Source organism: Mytilus californianus, unplaced genomic scaffold (genome assembly GCF_021869535.1).
Source record: "Mytilus californianus isolate M0D057914Y unplaced genomic scaffold, xbMytCali1.0.p SCAF_1, whole genome shotgun sequence".
Lineage (NCBI taxonomy): Eukaryota > Metazoa > Mollusca > Bivalvia > Mytilida > Mytilidae > Mytilus > Mytilus californianus.
The window spans coordinates 114,372,260-114,389,569 of NW_026262581.1; the positions used below are offsets into that span (position 1 = coordinate 114,372,260).

The 17,310-nt window shown below is 32.8% G+C and overlaps 1 protein-coding gene across 1 annotated transcript in view; it reads left to right on the forward strand.

Annotated features, from left to right (window-relative positions):
* Positions 1 to 633: 633 nt before the first annotated feature.
* Positions 634 to 17,310, forward strand: part of LOC127731021 (sushi, von Willebrand factor type A, EGF and pentraxin domain-containing protein 1-like) — a 92,098-nt gene continuing 75,421 nt past the window's right edge. The window contains exons 1-7 of the mRNA XM_052239765.1: positions 634 to 1,183; positions 2,585 to 2,840; positions 3,092 to 3,268; positions 3,777 to 3,938; positions 12,014 to 12,193; positions 12,343 to 12,522; positions 12,637 to 12,837. Of these exons, the coding sequence (XP_052095725.1) occupies positions 677 to 1,183; positions 2,585 to 2,840; positions 3,092 to 3,268; positions 3,777 to 3,938; positions 12,014 to 12,193; positions 12,343 to 12,522; positions 12,637 to 12,837 (1,663 nt within the window). The 5' untranslated portion in view covers positions 634 to 676. The remainder of the gene's footprint in view (positions 1,184 to 2,584; positions 2,841 to 3,091; positions 3,269 to 3,776; positions 3,939 to 12,013; positions 12,194 to 12,342; positions 12,523 to 12,636; positions 12,838 to 17,310) is intronic.

Here is a 17,310-nt window from a genome sequence, read left to right on the forward strand (position 1 = left end):
AATAATCGGTTTTTTAATGGCTGTTTTAAAAAGTAATAAGAAATAATAAGGAAACAACAAAATATTATTACTTTTAGTGAAAACAGAAGGTAGTAAATCACGAAAACATAAAGTCAGCTGCACCGACAGATTATACTCTGACAATTTTTTTTTAGTCCCCCATTCCCAAACCACAATATTTACTCTTTTCTGTGACTGACATTTTAAAAGTTCAATTACAAAGCAAACTTTAGCAAAATCTAGCAGTAAATTATAACCATTTATCAGATATATTTATTTATATATTAACACGTCTATGATTTTTATTTAAGAATTAATTGTAGCATGCATTTGAGCAGAGTACAATATATCCTTTAAGTTATGCGCATATACAACATGTATAATTGAAGAATTCTTAGATAAGAAACATTTTCACATTTTTATGTAAAACTTTCAGAAAATAAGATTAACTTTGTTTACGAGTTTTTATTGAAAGTGGAAAGTACAAATTTATGTCTAAGATTTGAAGAGAATTATATGTGAATTTTAATAGGTATTAAATAATGGGTTAAAAATCGCAAAAACTTCAACATTGTCAGTGGGAAAGTGACGTCAATGTGTTTATAGAGATCAGATTTCCCTGTTATCAAAACAAATTGTTGATTGATTAAGTCCATTTCTAATAGAGTTTACAGACATGAACTGGGAATTCATAAACCAATGTCGTTTTCTTCTGTTTATTTTATTATTCCACCGGACAGTTAGTTATGGGCATTCATATGACCATGAAACTAGATTTTTAGAGTTGAGACCTTCACACAAAGTCGTTGACCAAACTTCGAAGGACAAAGTGGAAGTGTTAGGATCCGCGTTGAAGAAACATATACATCTGCTGCGAGAAACATCAGAAACGAAAGTTGATCTCATTTTCTTGGTCGATAGTTCGGCTAGTGTAGGAAAAAGTAATTTTGGAAATGAATTAAAATTTGTTCGGAAACTATTAGCTGATTTTGTAGTAGACAATAATCACACAAAGATAGCTGTGATAACGTTTTCCTCAAAGAGGTTTGTACTTAGACAGATAGATTATATAACACCACAGACGCAGGAAAAGCACAAGTGCACCTTAATTGATGATGATTTACCTAATATCAGATATAAAGGAGGCGGTACTTACACCCTAGGTGCATTCCGTGAAGCCAAGGTAAGTACGAGCAGCTCAGACAAGCAGTTTTTGTAGGATGGTTAAGGGGGGCTTGATTTTTGTTTTTGAAATGCAGATAGACGATAACGGGTTATATACCTAATCTCTATGGTTCATTCTGAACTTGACACAAATCTGTCTTCAATTTACAAATGACTTATTTATTTTGGTTAGACAACAAGGAAAAGTTTGAGCATCCTAAAAGACACAAATTGTATACCACCATAACTATGCAGATGTCAGATGTCACTTATTAATGTGCAATATTCACCCTTTTAATAGGCAATATAATTAACAAATTACTTCTATCGTTAAATTTAACTGTTTAGTCATTTTCCTGACAAAATAAAGACTTGAGTTTTTCTTGTGTATATTTAACGTCTAGTGAAGGGATTAAAACCTTGCACATCATCTCCATATTTACCTCAGCATTCGATCGAGAGTTTGTTTATATCAATTTGTCTTGTGGAAAGCCACAAAACAAAATTAAAATCTACTTGTGTCATTAAACTGATTTCTATCTTATAAAATTGCACGAGAGAATCTCAAACATATAATTTTTTTTCTAATCGCGAGATCTTGAAAACATGCTTCTCATCTGTCAACATTGTAATCTTATCTTCAGAGTAATTGACTAAGATTACTTCAATATGTGCCAATTAACTCAACAATTTCTTACAAACCATATAACATATCGTTGATGAATAACTAAGTGATAAGGCCGGAATTTATAATTTTTTTATTTATTTAAAGAATGATTTTTTAGTTAAAAAATTGAGGACTTACATAGAAAAACCATAGATACATTGTACAAAATGAACGTAAAAGAGTTTCCACGTAAAAATCGAGTAGATCATTGTTCAACAAACGGCATGGTTTAAAACGAGAAAGTCTTAATTTACTGGGAAAATAACTTGGGATATCAACTTACAGATTAGATTCATGGGCTTGGTGAAGGCACTTGTTTAGAGAAATAAACTTGCTAAACAAGATTTTATTGAATAATAAACAACAAATTTAAAGTATTTGATTTTTTCAATATATTATATATAAGGAGCACCTGAGACTATCCCGGTTTTTGTTGCTCAGTTTTCTGTGAGTTTTGTGTACTGTTGTTTTTTTGGTAATTCGTGCTATCCTTTTATAGTAAAATTTCTAAGACTGAGCGATAAATGTTACGCTGAACGCTCAAAGGGTCACATGTACACTCTCTAAGAAGAGCTTTTGATAACATTTACAAAATGTAAAAATCAAAAAAGAGATGATGTATAATAAACAAAATATAATTATTCATCTGATTCAACATAACCTCTATTTATTACTCAATAGATGACATATCTTACAGGAACAGTTCTTATTTTGACACATTTGGACCATTTTTATTTTATATTTAAATTTTAGAAAGTCCTAAAGTCTGCTAGACAAGATGCGAGCAAGGCCATTTTTCTCATAACAGATGGATTTTCAAATGGCGGTGATCCTAGACCTCATGCAAGAAGAATCAGAGAAAGTGGAGTCAAGATATTTACAGTGGGCATTGCCAACGGCAACAGAGATGAATTATGGGACATGTCATCTGAACCAAAAAATGAAACGAGTTTCATTCTTGATAGTTTTGAAGAATTCGAATCGTTGGCAAGAAGAGCTTTACACGAAGGTAGTTATAAACATTTTAAAATTGAGAACTGTTTATCTATGTACAATAATGTATACTAGTATTGTCATATAGAAAGTAGACTATGCGACTGCAGCAATATAACTATAGTTATTAAGGTCTGGGATAATTATAACATAGTTATCTTAGTTGAGGTATATTATTTGAATGTTTGAATAATGGTCATAGAAAGTTCCTGATAAGGTTTCTACTACAAACAATCTAAAAACTACTTGGTTTAACTTTTCATTTAGATTTAGGTCGCGGTGACTTTATTGTACAGCCAGAAGATAAGTGCAGTGGGCTATGTTTTGAAGGATTTGATTGTTGTGATAAGAAGGCAACCTGTAAATGTGGGACATATACAGGAACATATGAATGTATTTGTGGACCAGGTTACTATGGCACCGGTCTTAAAGAATCATGCAAACGTAAGTCTTTCTTAAAAATTCCCTCGAACCGATCTCCTTTAGATATAAAACTAAATCAGATCACATAGTACCTGATTTTTGCTTTTCAACTTCCAGATAAACTGCATCATATGTCTATCTAACTTGTAGGTAGCATGAACAGTCTAGCTCTTTAAAGATTAATTAGTTAAGATTTTAGGTCTCAGTTAAATTATTTAAAAATAAGAAGATGTGCTATGATTGCCAATGAGACAACTGTCCACTAGAGACCAAATGACGAAGATGTAAACACTTATTAATATAAGTTCTATATCCAAATATCAACATTTTTATCTACAATAAAGTTTTTAAATGCTAATGTTGAAGAAGTCAGTTGATTTTTTAGTATTCTGTTTTGGCGATTATACAATAAATCATTGAAGAAGACAAACTGCATAAATTGTAAGATTGTGAAAATTTTACTCTCGTTATTAAAATTCAATAATAGCTTAATGGTCACCAGACAATTTCTATTGTTGTATCCTTCCAGCATGTCCACCAGGAACATACAAAACTCGACCATGTCCTGGAGACGTCAGTACGTGTACCAGATGCCCTGATGAAAACCACACTACTTTTAAAGGAGCTGTTGATGTTACACAATGTGCCTGCAAGAAGGGATTTAGAGATTTTAATAACACTGGATGTGTAGGTGGGTTTAAAGGCAATTAATGTATGCGATACTTTATGCGTGCCTCCATTATTTTTTAATGAAGATCAGATTATCCAGCAGTAATTACCAGACAGATTGCTTACAATGCTTTGATAATCACGCAAAAGACAAGAATGTATTGTACTATTATTTTTATGCCCCCGCCGTAGCGTCCGTCCGTACATCCCAAAATTGGTTTCCGTTCTCTAACTTAAGTTTGCCTCAACCCAATGTTATGAAACTTATACACAATGCTTATTACCACAAAACACAGATCACGTTTGAATTTTGGTGGCGTCACTTTAACCGTTCTAGATTTATGTCCCTTTATAAATGGAAAAATTGCAAATTTTTCATTTTCTTCTAAATATCAAGTAATTTTTATACGACCGCAAAAAAATTTTTGTGGTCGTATATTGGTATGACGTTGGCGTCGTCGTCGTCCGGCGTCGTCGTCGTCGTCGTCGTCGTCGTCGTCCGGCGTCGTCCGAAGACACATTGGTTTTCGCACTCTAACTTTAGTTTAAGTGAATGGATCTTTATGAAATTTTACCACAAGGTTCAATACCACAAAAGGAAGGTTGGGATTGATTTTGGGGGTTATGGTAATAACAGTAAAGGAATTAGGGGCCAAAAAGGGGCCAAAAATAAGCATTTTTGTAACTTCCAGACATAACTTGTGTGTTAGTGTATGGATCTCTCTGACATTGTACCACAAGGTTCCATATCACTAAAGGAATGCTGGGATTGATTTTGGGGGTAATTGCCTCCAAATTTTAGGAATTAGGGGCCAAAAAAGGGGCAAAAAACAAGCATTTTTCTAGTTTCATGACAATAACTTGTGTGTAAGTGTATGGATCTTTCTGAAATTGTACTACAAGGTTCCATATCACAAAGGGAAAGCTGGGTTTGAGTTTGGGGGTAATTGCCCTAAACGTTTAGGAATTTGGGGCCAAAAAGGGGCCAAAAAACACATTTTTTTCTAGTTTCCAGACAATAACTTGTGTTCAAGTGTATGGATCTCTCTGAAATTGTACTGCAAGGTACCATACCACAAAGGGAAGGCTGGGATTGAGTTTGGGGGTGATGAATCATAATGGGGGTTCAAAAAATTTTGGGGGGGATTTATTTTTTTTTCCTTTTTTTCTTTTTTTCCTTTTTTGTTTCTTTTAAAATTTTCCATTTTAAGTAGGATATTTCTGATTTATATTTAAAATCAAATAATAATGATATGGTAGGAGATACACACCAAACAGGATGTGTAAATTATTATATACATTTGTAATAAGTATTGTGCAATAGCAAGAAATTTTCAATTGCACAGTATTGCACAATAGCAAGAAATCTTCAATTGCACAGTATTGCGCAATAGCAAGAAATCTTCAATTGCACAGTATTGCGAAATAGCAAGAAATATCCAATAGCACAATATTGCGCAATAGCAAGAAATTGTCAATTGTACAGTATTGCGCAATAGCAAGAAATATTTAATAGCACAGGATTGTGCAAAAGAAGATACTTCCTATAAATTGCTTATTTCTTGACCAATTTCAATGGGGTTTTATTCTTGATTTCATGGGGTTCTTTAATATGCTGAATCTAACCGTGTATTTAGTTTTTGGATTTTGGGCCCTGTTTTTAAATTGGTCCACATTGAGGTCCAAAGGGTCCAAAATTAAACTTTGTTTGATTTCATCAAAAATTGAATTATTGGCGTTCTTTGATATGCCGAATCTAACTGTGTATTTAGATTCTTAAATTTTGGTTCTGTTTTCAAATTGGTCTACATTAAGGTCCAAAGGGTCCAAAATTAAACTTAGTTTGATTTTAACAAAAATTGAATTCTTAGGGTTCTTTGATATGCTGAATCTAAACATGTATTTAGATTTTTGATTATGGGCCCAGTTTTCAAGTTGGTCCAAATCGGGGTCCAAAATTAAACTTTGTTTGATTTCAACAAAAATTGAATATATGGGGTTCTTTGATATGCTGAATCTAACCATGTATTTAGATTTTTGATTTTTGGGCCCCGTTATCAACTTTGTCCACATTGAGGTCAAAAGGGTCCAAAATTAAACTTTGTTTGATTTCATCAAAAATTGAATTATTGGGGTTCTTTGATATGCCGAATCTAACCGTGTATTTAGATTCTTAATTTTTGGTTCCGTTTTCAAATTGGTCTACATTAAGGTCCAAAGGGTCCAAAATTAAACTTAGTTTGATTTTAACAAAAATTGAATTCTTAGGGTTCTTTGATATGCTGAATCTAAACATGTATTTAGATTTTTGATTATGGGCCCAGTTTTCAAGTTGGTCCAAATCGGGGTCCAAAATTAAACTTTGTTTGATTTCAACAAAAATTGAATATATGGGGTTCTTTGATATGCTGAATCTAACCATGTATTTAGATTTTTGATTTTTGGGCCCCGTTATCAACTTTGTCCACATTGAGGTCAAAAGGGTCCAAAATTAAACTTTGTTTGATTTCATCAAAAATTGAATTATTGGGGTTCTTTGATATGCCGAATCTAACCGTGTATTTAGATTCTTAATTTTTGGTTCCGTTTTCAAATTGGTCTACATTAAGGTCCAAAGGGTCCAAAATTAAACTTAGTTTGATTTTAACAAAAATCGAATTCTTAGGGTTCTTTGATATGCTGAATCTAATCATGTATTTAGATTTTTGATTATGGGCCTAGTTTTCAAGTTGGTCCAAATCGGGGTCCAAAATTAAACTTTGTTTGATTTCAACAAAAATTGAATATATGGGGTTCTTTGATATGCTGAATCTAACCATGTATTTAGATTTTTGATTTTTGGGCCCCGTTATCAACTTTGTCCACATTGAGGTCAAAAGGGTCCAAAATTAAACTTTGTTTGATTTCATCAAAAATTGAATTCTTGGGGTTCTTTGATACGCTGAATCTAACCATGTATTTAGATTTTGGATATTGGACCATAATAGGTGAATGTCCAATTTAAAATTTTTAAGTTCTTAGACCACATTCAATCTGTGTTAGAAACCTATGCTGTGTCAAATATTTAATCACAATCCAAATCCAAAGCTGTATCAAGCTTGAATGTTGTGTCCATACTTCCCCCAACTGTTCAGGGTTCGACCTCTGCGGTCGTATCAAGCTGCGCCCTGCGGAGCATTTTATTAAAATTGGAGTTATCTTCCTTTGTCCATGATTATAGTTGAATCAACTACAATCAATGCTTTATACAATGCAATGTTTAATTTTGACTTCCACTGATAAAACACAGGTCAAGTTGAATATGGGTAGTGTCACTTTAACCATTATTGAGTTATGCCCCTTTAAAAATCGAAAGATTGCAAATTTTTTAGTTTCCATTCTGTAACTTAAGTTTGTCCCAACCAAACATTATGAAACCTATACACAATATTCATTTTCACAAAACCAAGATCAAGTACAATTTTTTTGTTTCCGTTTTCTAACTTTAGTTTGCCTCAAGCAAATGTTATGAAACTTATACACAATGCTTATTACTACATAATTCTTATATGATTTGCATATCTATAAATACTTGAAACGGATTGGTTAATTAGAATTTTTTACCTTGGTTTACACTTCGATAAACCATGTTTCCGAAACTACTTCCGTACCATCTATCCATGCGCGATACACATGCATATGCAGGGAGTCCGGGATTTTCAGCAAATTGAGATTGAAAAACAAAAACATAACAGTTTTTTTTGTATTTTAATGCATATGTAACCAAAAAAAATATTGCATTAAAGCTCTGAAAATGCATAAAATTAAAATTCATGAAAAATTCCGCGAAATTTCATGAATGATTTAGCGCATTTACGTCATGGCAAAACACGACGTCATACAAATGAAAACTTTCAAGCGAAAGATTATTTCGTTACTTGTACGCTTCAAATTCGGATAATATCTCATTAAAATACAGTTTTTGAGGTAGTTGCTATTTCTTTTTAGATTCTGTTGCATTTATCGAACATCATTTACGGATATTAGAAATTCAATATGGCGACTAACTCCTTAGTTACGACATGTGCATTTGATGGTAGTAGCCATCAAACAAAAAATCTTAACTAAAAATCGCGAATGTTTGACTGAAGAATTATAAGGATTAAACACATTTTTTCTAGAGGTTATTGATGTGTAAACCGGGGCTCTTACTCACAAACTTAACATAAAAGTCCTTCGGACTTTTATTCAGTTTGTGAGTTAATCGCCCCGGTTTACACATCAATAACCTCTAGAAAAAATGTGTTTAATCCTAATATGAGGCAGGCATTACCTGTGAAAGGGGACGAAGTCTATATAAATTATTTTTTTTTAATTCAAACATATTTTAAGTTCTAAATCTGTTAAAAAAGAAACGGAAATACCGTAACGTTTCCGATTTTGGTTCTGTTGTTAGGGATTTTATATGTGACGTTATTTTAATTATGACGTCATGTTCAATGTAAACAAAGAAACGCTATCATCAGGTAACGTTTTTTTCATATCAAAGAATAATTAGAAATGAAATTGTTATTGTGTTCCTTCCTATATTTTACTGGACTGATAAATATATATTTCACTCAAAGTCTCATGACAAACGAGACCGGAAGAAGGAAGTAGATTTCTGCGCAAATGCGGGAATTAAAAAAAGTTACAAAAAAAAGTTAACGATTTTGAGTTCATTAGTACAATGAAAATTTCGGGAAATTTTCCCGATTTTTTTTTTTTTTTTTTTTTTATTGATTTTTCTACTGTAATAGGGGACTTCGTCCCCTTATAATAATACAGATTAAGTACGAAATTTGGTGGCGACACGTTTACCATTCTTGAGTTATTTCCCTTTATAAACATAAAAATTGCTGAATTTTTTAGTTTGTCTCAACCAAATGTTATAAAACTTATACATAACCGTTCTAGAGTTATATGCGTGTTTACAAATAGAAAAATTGCTGAATTTTTAGTTTCTGTTCTCTACTTAAGTTAGCCTCAACCAAATGTTATGAGACTTACACACAATGCTTATTACCACAAAACTCAGATCAAGTTCAAATTTGGGTAGCGTCACTTTTTACTTCAGTTATGTCCCTTTATAATTATATGATATGCAAGCGGGGGCATCATCTGTGTCCACATGTGGACACTATCCACATTTATTTTTCTAGTACTATTTGCAATAAATCATTAGTCGAAGTTATCAAAGACCTCATAATAGTTTAATCAGAATTCTGGATCAGATTACAAGTTTGCACTTGCTAATTATAGACATATCATATAAATAAACTGGTAACACAGAGATATGTCTCGCCTTTTGTAACTTTTATAATGCAAATGTTGAAATTAACATAGCAATACTTTACATTTAAATTATGCAATTATTCAAAGTCAATAAACCATGACTGAAGGTACATGGCTAAAAATCTCCATAGAAATGAGATGTGCCAATGCTAATACAACTACATACCAAATACCATTGAATTAGCATAACTAAGTTGTTCCCTTTAAACAAACCTAAACACAAGCATTAACTTGTAAACTATGTAAAAGTTTCAAAGTCAATGAACCATGCTGAGGGGGTTGGGCTATATAATCTCCATTGAAACGAGACTTGCCAATGCCATTTATTTGCATACCAAATATCAGCGGTTCATCTTAAACTGTTCTAATCACAAACTAATGCATTTAAATTAAGCAAAAGTTTCAAAGCCAATATACCATGACTGAGGGAACGGGGCCAAATATTCTCTATGGAAATGAGATGTGCGAATGCTTATACAACTGCATACCAATTAACATAGGCCTACCACTAATGGTTCCCCTTGAACTGACCTAATCACAAACTAATACATGTAAACTAAGCAAACGTTTCAAAGTTAACAGACCATGACTGAGCTCGAGGGGACGAAACTAAATGATCTCCTTGGAAATGAGATATGCCAATGCTTATACAACTGCATGACCTACCACTAGTGGTTCCCCATTAATTGACCTAATCAAAAACTAATACATTTAACTAAGCAAAAGTTTCAAAGTCAATAGACCATGACTGATGGGGGCGGAGCCAAATAATCTCCATGGAAATGAGATATGCTAATGCTTATACAACTGCATACCAAATATCATTGACCAACCACTAATGGTTCCCCATAAACTGACCTAATCACAAACTAATACATGTAAACTAAGCAAAAGTTTCAAAGTCATTAGACCATGACTGAAGGGGTGGAGCCAAATAATTTCCATGGAAATGAGATTTGCCAATGCTAATACAGCTGCATACCAAATATCATTGACCTACCACTAGTGGTTCCCCATACACTGACCTAATCACAAACTAATACATTAAACTAAGCAAAAGTTTCAAAGTCAATAAACCATGACTAAGGGGGCAGGGCCAAAAAAATTCCATAGAAAAGAGATGTGCCATTGCTAATACAACTGCATAACAAATACCATTGAATTAGCATAATTAAGTTGTTCCCTTTAAACAAAACTAAACACAAACATTAACTTGTAAACTATGTAAAAGTTTCAGATTAATGAACCATGCTGAGGGGGTTGGGCTAAATAATCTCTATTGAAACAAGACTTGCCAATGCCATTAATTTGCATGTCAAATATCAGCGGTTCATCTTAAACTGATCTAATCACAAACTAATGCATGTAAACTAAGCAAAAGTTTCAAAGGCAATATACCATGATTGAGGGGACGGTGCCAAATATTCTCCATGGAAATGAGATGTGCGAATGCGTATACAACTGCATACCAATTAACATTGCACTACCAATAATAGTTCCCCTTGAACTGCCCAATTCACAAACTAATACAAACTAAGCAAACGTTTCAAAGTCGATAGACCATGACGAGGGGGCGGAGCCAAATAATCTCCATGGAAATGAGATATGCCAATGCTTATACATGCAACTGCATGACCTACAACTAATGATCCCCCATAAACTAACTTTACCACAAACTAATACATTTAACTAAGCAAAAGTTCCAAAGTCAATAGACCATGACTGAGGGGGCGGAGCCAAATAATCTCCATGGAAATGAGATATGCCAATGCTTAAACAACTGCATATCAAATATCATTAACCAACCACTAATGGTTCCCCATAAACTGACCTAATAGCAAACTAATACATGTAAACTAAGCAAAAGTTTCAAAGTCAATAGACCATGACTGAGGGGGCAGGGCCAAATAATTTCCATGGAAATGAGATGTGCCAATGCTAATACAGCTGCATACCAAATATCATTGACCTACCACTAGTGGTTCACCATAAACTAGACCTAATCACAAACTAATACATTGTTGCCGCCGCCTCCGCCGACGCCGGAAACAGCATATCTATGTCTCGTTTTTTGACTCCGTCAAGGCGAGACAAAAAAGGGGAGTATAATTGCCAATGAGACACATGTCCACCAAGGCCAAAGGAGAGGATGTTTGAGTAAAAATAATTATTTTGTATTTACATTGTATCATAGGTCAAATTTATTTGTTCAGTGTATGTTCACTGATGTTAATATGTCCTTTGATTGAGTTAAGCTATTTCAGTTGATATTTTATAGTGTGTCTTTCTATGTTGTAATGTTACACTATTGTTTCAGAAAAGGGTGAAGGTTTGGTACCATTAAAACGTTTAAACCCGCTACATTTGTTTGCACCTGTCCTAAGTCAGGAATCTGATGTTCAGTAGTTGTCGTTTGTTGATGTGGTTCATAAGTGTTTCTCGTTTCTCGTTTTTTATATAGATTAGACCGTTGGTTTTCCCGTTTGAATGGTTTTACACTAGTAATTTTTGGGGCCCTTTATAGCTTACTGTTCGGTGTGAGCCAAGGCTCCGTGTTGAAGACCGTACTTTGACCTATAATGGTTTACTTTTATAAATTTTGACTTGGATGGATAGTTGTCTCATTGGCACTCATACCACATCTTCTTATTTCGATATAATAAATAAAATTATAATAAATAAATACATAAATGATCATTTTTGTAGATTTCACTCGCAAAATATTTGGTTTTATTTTTGAGACGATACTGTTTTGAACAAATAATCTCCCCTGACATTTTACAGCGATGCGGTGTCCAGCGTTAAGTGCTCCAAAGAATGGATATTTTGTAAATGATAAATGCGACAACGTTTTCAATGCTGCGTGTGGTATCCGGTGTAAGCCTGGTTATTATCTAAAAGGCAGCAGTCTGAGAATTTGTCAAGAAGGAGGATCATGGAGTGGTAGACAAACAGAGTGTATAAGTAAGTATTAAATAGAAATGAATAAATACTTTTCATTATTGTAAGAGGGTAGCTTTGTGCTTTAATGATTTGTTTAATTTTGTTTCATAATAAATAGAACAATTGACGCGGTTTTATGCTTGAAGTTGACATAAATTCTTCCATTTCAGTGAAAACCTGCCCAGCTCTACCTAGACCAAAAAATGGAAACATGATTTGTGATAAAGATGGGTTTTCATTTTCGACAGTATGTCGTTTTACCTGTGATACTGGATATAAATTAGTGGGTTCGAGGAAGAGAGAATGTCTTGCCATCGCTGCTTGGACCGGTATCAATACCAGATGCAGAGGTATTATATATATATATATGGAGAAAAATAAATAAAATTTTACATGTGTATGTATTGCCAATTTAAGTCTTGCGTGTTACAATTGTACTGTTGTCTTTTTCTTATTATTTACAGAAATAACATGCAGACCTTTGCCCTTTATAAAAGATGGAAAAGTTTACCCTTCAGCTTGTACTAAAGATGACGTCCAATTCGGAACTACGTGTCAGATATCATGTTACCATGGATACTCTGTTGTTGGTCCTCCTATTAAGCAATGTACACCAGATGGAATGTGGGTTCCGTCAGCACACAGAGAAATGACTCATTGTGAAGGTATATTTCTACTTGTCCAAGAAATTTATAATATTAATTTGTTCGTCTGAAAATGAAATTAATTGTGTTACTTTTACTTTTTTCCTTGTACACGAGACCTTGACATTTAAAACACTCGCCAACCACTGAGATGGAATTGAGTGTAATCTTTCACACATATACTATTTAAAATACACATACATTTGTGATATTTACATTAATACAAATTAAATGTTTTTGAACGTTAAAGTTCTATGTAACAAGATTCCAGCAGCACTTGCAGCACTCCGTAGCATGCGTTGTCTATCCTTTAAGGGACCGGTCAAAATTTCTTGATGCATGGGACCGGTGCAAAAAGAAAATTGTCTGAAATAATTCTCTTGATCCCATGGTTACTGGCAGAATAAAAATATGCTTGTCCCATGCACTTTACCTAGTAAAAAAGTGTGTGTCCCATGTTAAAACACAAAAAACATGATCAGAGTTGCATGTGGCTACATTTCATGCTACAATGTATTTGGATAGCTGAAAAATAATGCTACTATGTGTGAACTGTATCTATATTGCTGTTATAAAGTAAACAAAACAATACATAAGCATATTTTATTGCCAACACAGGAGCCCAAACAGATGACAATATGGTATTGACTATAATAAATGATACATGCAATATTAAACAATTAACATGTATGAAGTGTATGGTAGAATACATTTTTTCAAAAAAATTGCTGCTTAATTTAGAATCTGACTATTCTAAATTAACAGTGGGTAGGTAATTCGGCTTTATGGGAGGACAGAATTATATTTGACAATCATGCTTTTTTGTGCAGAAACACTATCCATGAATTCGTTTTTTTTTTTACATTTGTTAAACAGTTATACATGTAAAATATCTAATCAAATTTTTACATATTTTTTTAATTTTATATCAAAGTATTTTTTCATGTTTATTCTGTTCCAAAGTTTTTTTTTTGTTGCCTTCACTGTTCTTTAAGGATTTCTTTAAGGGACTGGTCAATGTTTATTGGGGGTTGGGACCGGTGCAATTCATATTTCTCCCTTAAAAAAAGCTCTGAATATACCAAAAAAGTTTCTGTCCTATATGAAATATCTACTAAATAAGTATATGTCCTATCTATTCTATGACATAAATCAAACAGACTATAGTTGTTAAATTCTGTGTCATTTGGTCTCTTGTGGAGAGTTGTCTCATTGGCAATCATACCACATCTAGTAGTCTTTGAATTTGTCTGGAATTTTAAATGATCTCCTCCTTAATTGAAGAAGGCAAATAAGATTCCTTTTCAATTTCACTTTCACTTTCACTGCCACTACTACTACCAGGGGCGGATCCAGGATTTTGGAAAGGGGGGCGTAGTAATAAAGTTGAGCGGAGCGAGGCGAAAAAAATTTTTTGACCTTTTTTTATGGCTAAAAAACATAAAATAAGTGTAAAATGCATTTTATAGTTAAAGTGTAGGGGTTGGACATTTTTGGTGCCGTATTCTCTCCACCAATTGTCTATTATGAAATGATTGGATGGATCCAAAGCTATGTACTAATTAATATATTTGATGTGGGATTTGTCAGTAAAAAATGGACATGGAAAATTATCGTTTGTTGTATGGTTAGTTAGCATAACCTCACAGATTTCTTGTTGTAAACAAGATATATGGCTATTCAATGAATTTTACAATACGACCGACACGAAGAAAGACAAACAAGCAATTTTCATCCAAATGTTTGGTTGAAATGTTTTACCCAACAAAGGAAGTGAGGGGTTCCAAATCAACCAAAGGCTACGAATTAGTCGGAAATGACAATGAAGTTGTGAATGACGGTCGACACATGGAGACATATAGGCCACACCCAGCAGGAAGGTTGCAGTCGGGCCTTGAAAAAGTATTCAGTATATCAGTTCGGCGAAACAGACATTCCGGTCAGATATGGGATTCACATGCAATTTAACCCCCCCAAAAAAAAATTACGCCCGTTTTTTATTCATCATGTTCATTTAATGCTAAATAATTCTGTTGAAAATATTTTTTTCTAATAGCAAAAAAGTGGACAAGATTATTGTTTTCAATCCAGATACGGCCAGAATTTTTGTTTAAGGCAAAAATCAGGGTCAGAATTTTTTCTCTTAAAAATCTCAGACTGCCCCCTCAGATCAAATGGTCCGTACCTTAGACTTTAAATCTATATCTATAGCTTACTGACTGGGGATCACTATTCAGCAATGTTATTAATGGGCTGGGGCGTGTGGGGTTAAACATGTTTTCGTAGGTAAATATAATATTGCTGTGGAACTTTTTTTGTCATGAGAGTGTAATAGAGTATTACTTTCTGTTGGGTGGAATTGTGAAATAGAATTCAATACGTTCTTGCTCAATACTTTGTCGCTTTGAAGGCGTCGTGCTTGTCATCCTCAGCCTAAGCAATGTGTTACTGTGATTTGAATTTCAAACTGACTGAGTGACGTTTTTTTCGACGAACTGGTCAGCTCCACCGTAGAGAATCACATGACTTTGACATAATCAATAATATATTACACTAAATACTAGCGAAAAATATCTTTATAAGTAAAGAATTGTCGCATAAAAATTAAATACACGGGAAATGGCAAAGTTCACGAAGTCTAGTCTGATAAATCATTTTACAAAAAAAAAAAAAAAAAAAAAGTGCAAGCAAAAGGGGGGGGCGTACGCCCTCTACGCCCCCCTCTGGATCCGCCACTGACTTCTACGGTATTCATCATTTAGTATTATTATCATCATTGTCATTATCACTGTCAGAACTGTCATAGGCTCTTATTACAAGGTCATCTTCTTCATCACTTTGGATTTGTTCATTATCTACACCACAAACTGCTCAGTCTGAAAAGACCAGATTTTGTGCTCACATTTTACTTGACTAGTCTCGACATGTTGATATATATTATATGAATATATCAAAAAGGGATCAAACATTAAAGAAATTATTAAAATTGTCCTTCTGATTAAAGTGGTGAAGTATAAAGCAATACCTCCTGCTTGGGGCAAAAAGATCACACCTACCAGAGAGTATTAAATTCTAAATAACATTCATTCAAAATTGCAACATCCTGTTAAACTTAAATCGCAAGGCCTTTTGAATTCACTAGATAAGTAGGTAAATGGACAGAAAATCACAGGACAAAAAGTCACAAATTTGATAGGACAAAAAGTCACAAATTTGATAGGACAAAAAGTCACAAATAATATGTATACACTTGTTTGAATATTTTAGAGAAAGATCTTTAAATATTTACTTTTTATTACATATATTTATTTTACAGTTGAGAAAATTGTTCATTAGACTTGATAAATAAAGATTTATTAAATTTTAATCATGCAAAAGATATATTTCTTGGCACCATGAAGCCGTTTAAGTACCAACCCACTTTGACATTTTGTTTTCATAACAATTATTTGATCATTATAAATACTTTTTTTATATAAATTTTGTTTACAAAGTTGCTTTATATACTAAAGTTCAAGAAAAGTACAAAAATGTTTTTTTTTAAATAAGTGTTTTCTTGTTAAAGAAAAATAATCTCAAAACTGAATTGTGACTTTTTGTCCTGTGGCTTTTTGTCTGTGACTTTTTGTCCTGTGACTTTCTGTTTTACATTCGATAAGTAATACACGAGTTTAAGAAAAGTAGGGCTTTCTTTTTACCTGTAAAACACACATGTACTGATGTAATTAATTAAACCTTATTAAAGTGCCTCTTGTATGCCATGTCTTTAAATCTGACAAAAATTTATTTAAATTTGATTAAAATAAATTTTTACTGTAACTTTGGAACACATTTCCTTTTTTAAAAGGTTATCAAGGATTGTTATGAAAGTTCTATTATCATGATTATATTAAATTTTTGTTTTAACAAAACAAAGGTGTCATTTTTAAAATTTTATAACTTTTTCAAATCAGCTTGGATTTTCATCAAATTTTTCAGCTATCTTTATTTTATATTTATCTTATTGTATTGTGTCAAATTTAAGGACTTAGTTAATAGGTAAAAAAAGGCTAAAATTTTCAGTTTTGACAAAATTCAGATAGAAACCTATAATTTAAATATTTAAATTTGACAGCAATAAACCAAATTACCAAATAACCTGGGTTTTTTTGTAAGATAAAAATATAATGAAGATAGCTGTAGATTTGGATGAAAATTCAAGTTGCTTTGAAAATATAGTTATAAAATAATTCAAAGTTAACTATCCAAATTTAGTCTGAACTGCAAATTCTAGCTTTTTTGAACTAGATTAATTTAATCCTTAAATTTGACAGCAATACCCCAAACTACATAACCACCTGGGATTCAGTAAGATCAGTATATAACTGAGATAGCTGTATAGTTTGATGAAAATCCAAGTTGATTTGAAAAAGTTATAAAAAACATTAAAGTGTACTATCTGAATTTAGTCCAAAATGCAAATTCTATCTTTTTTTTTCCATAGATTAATATAAT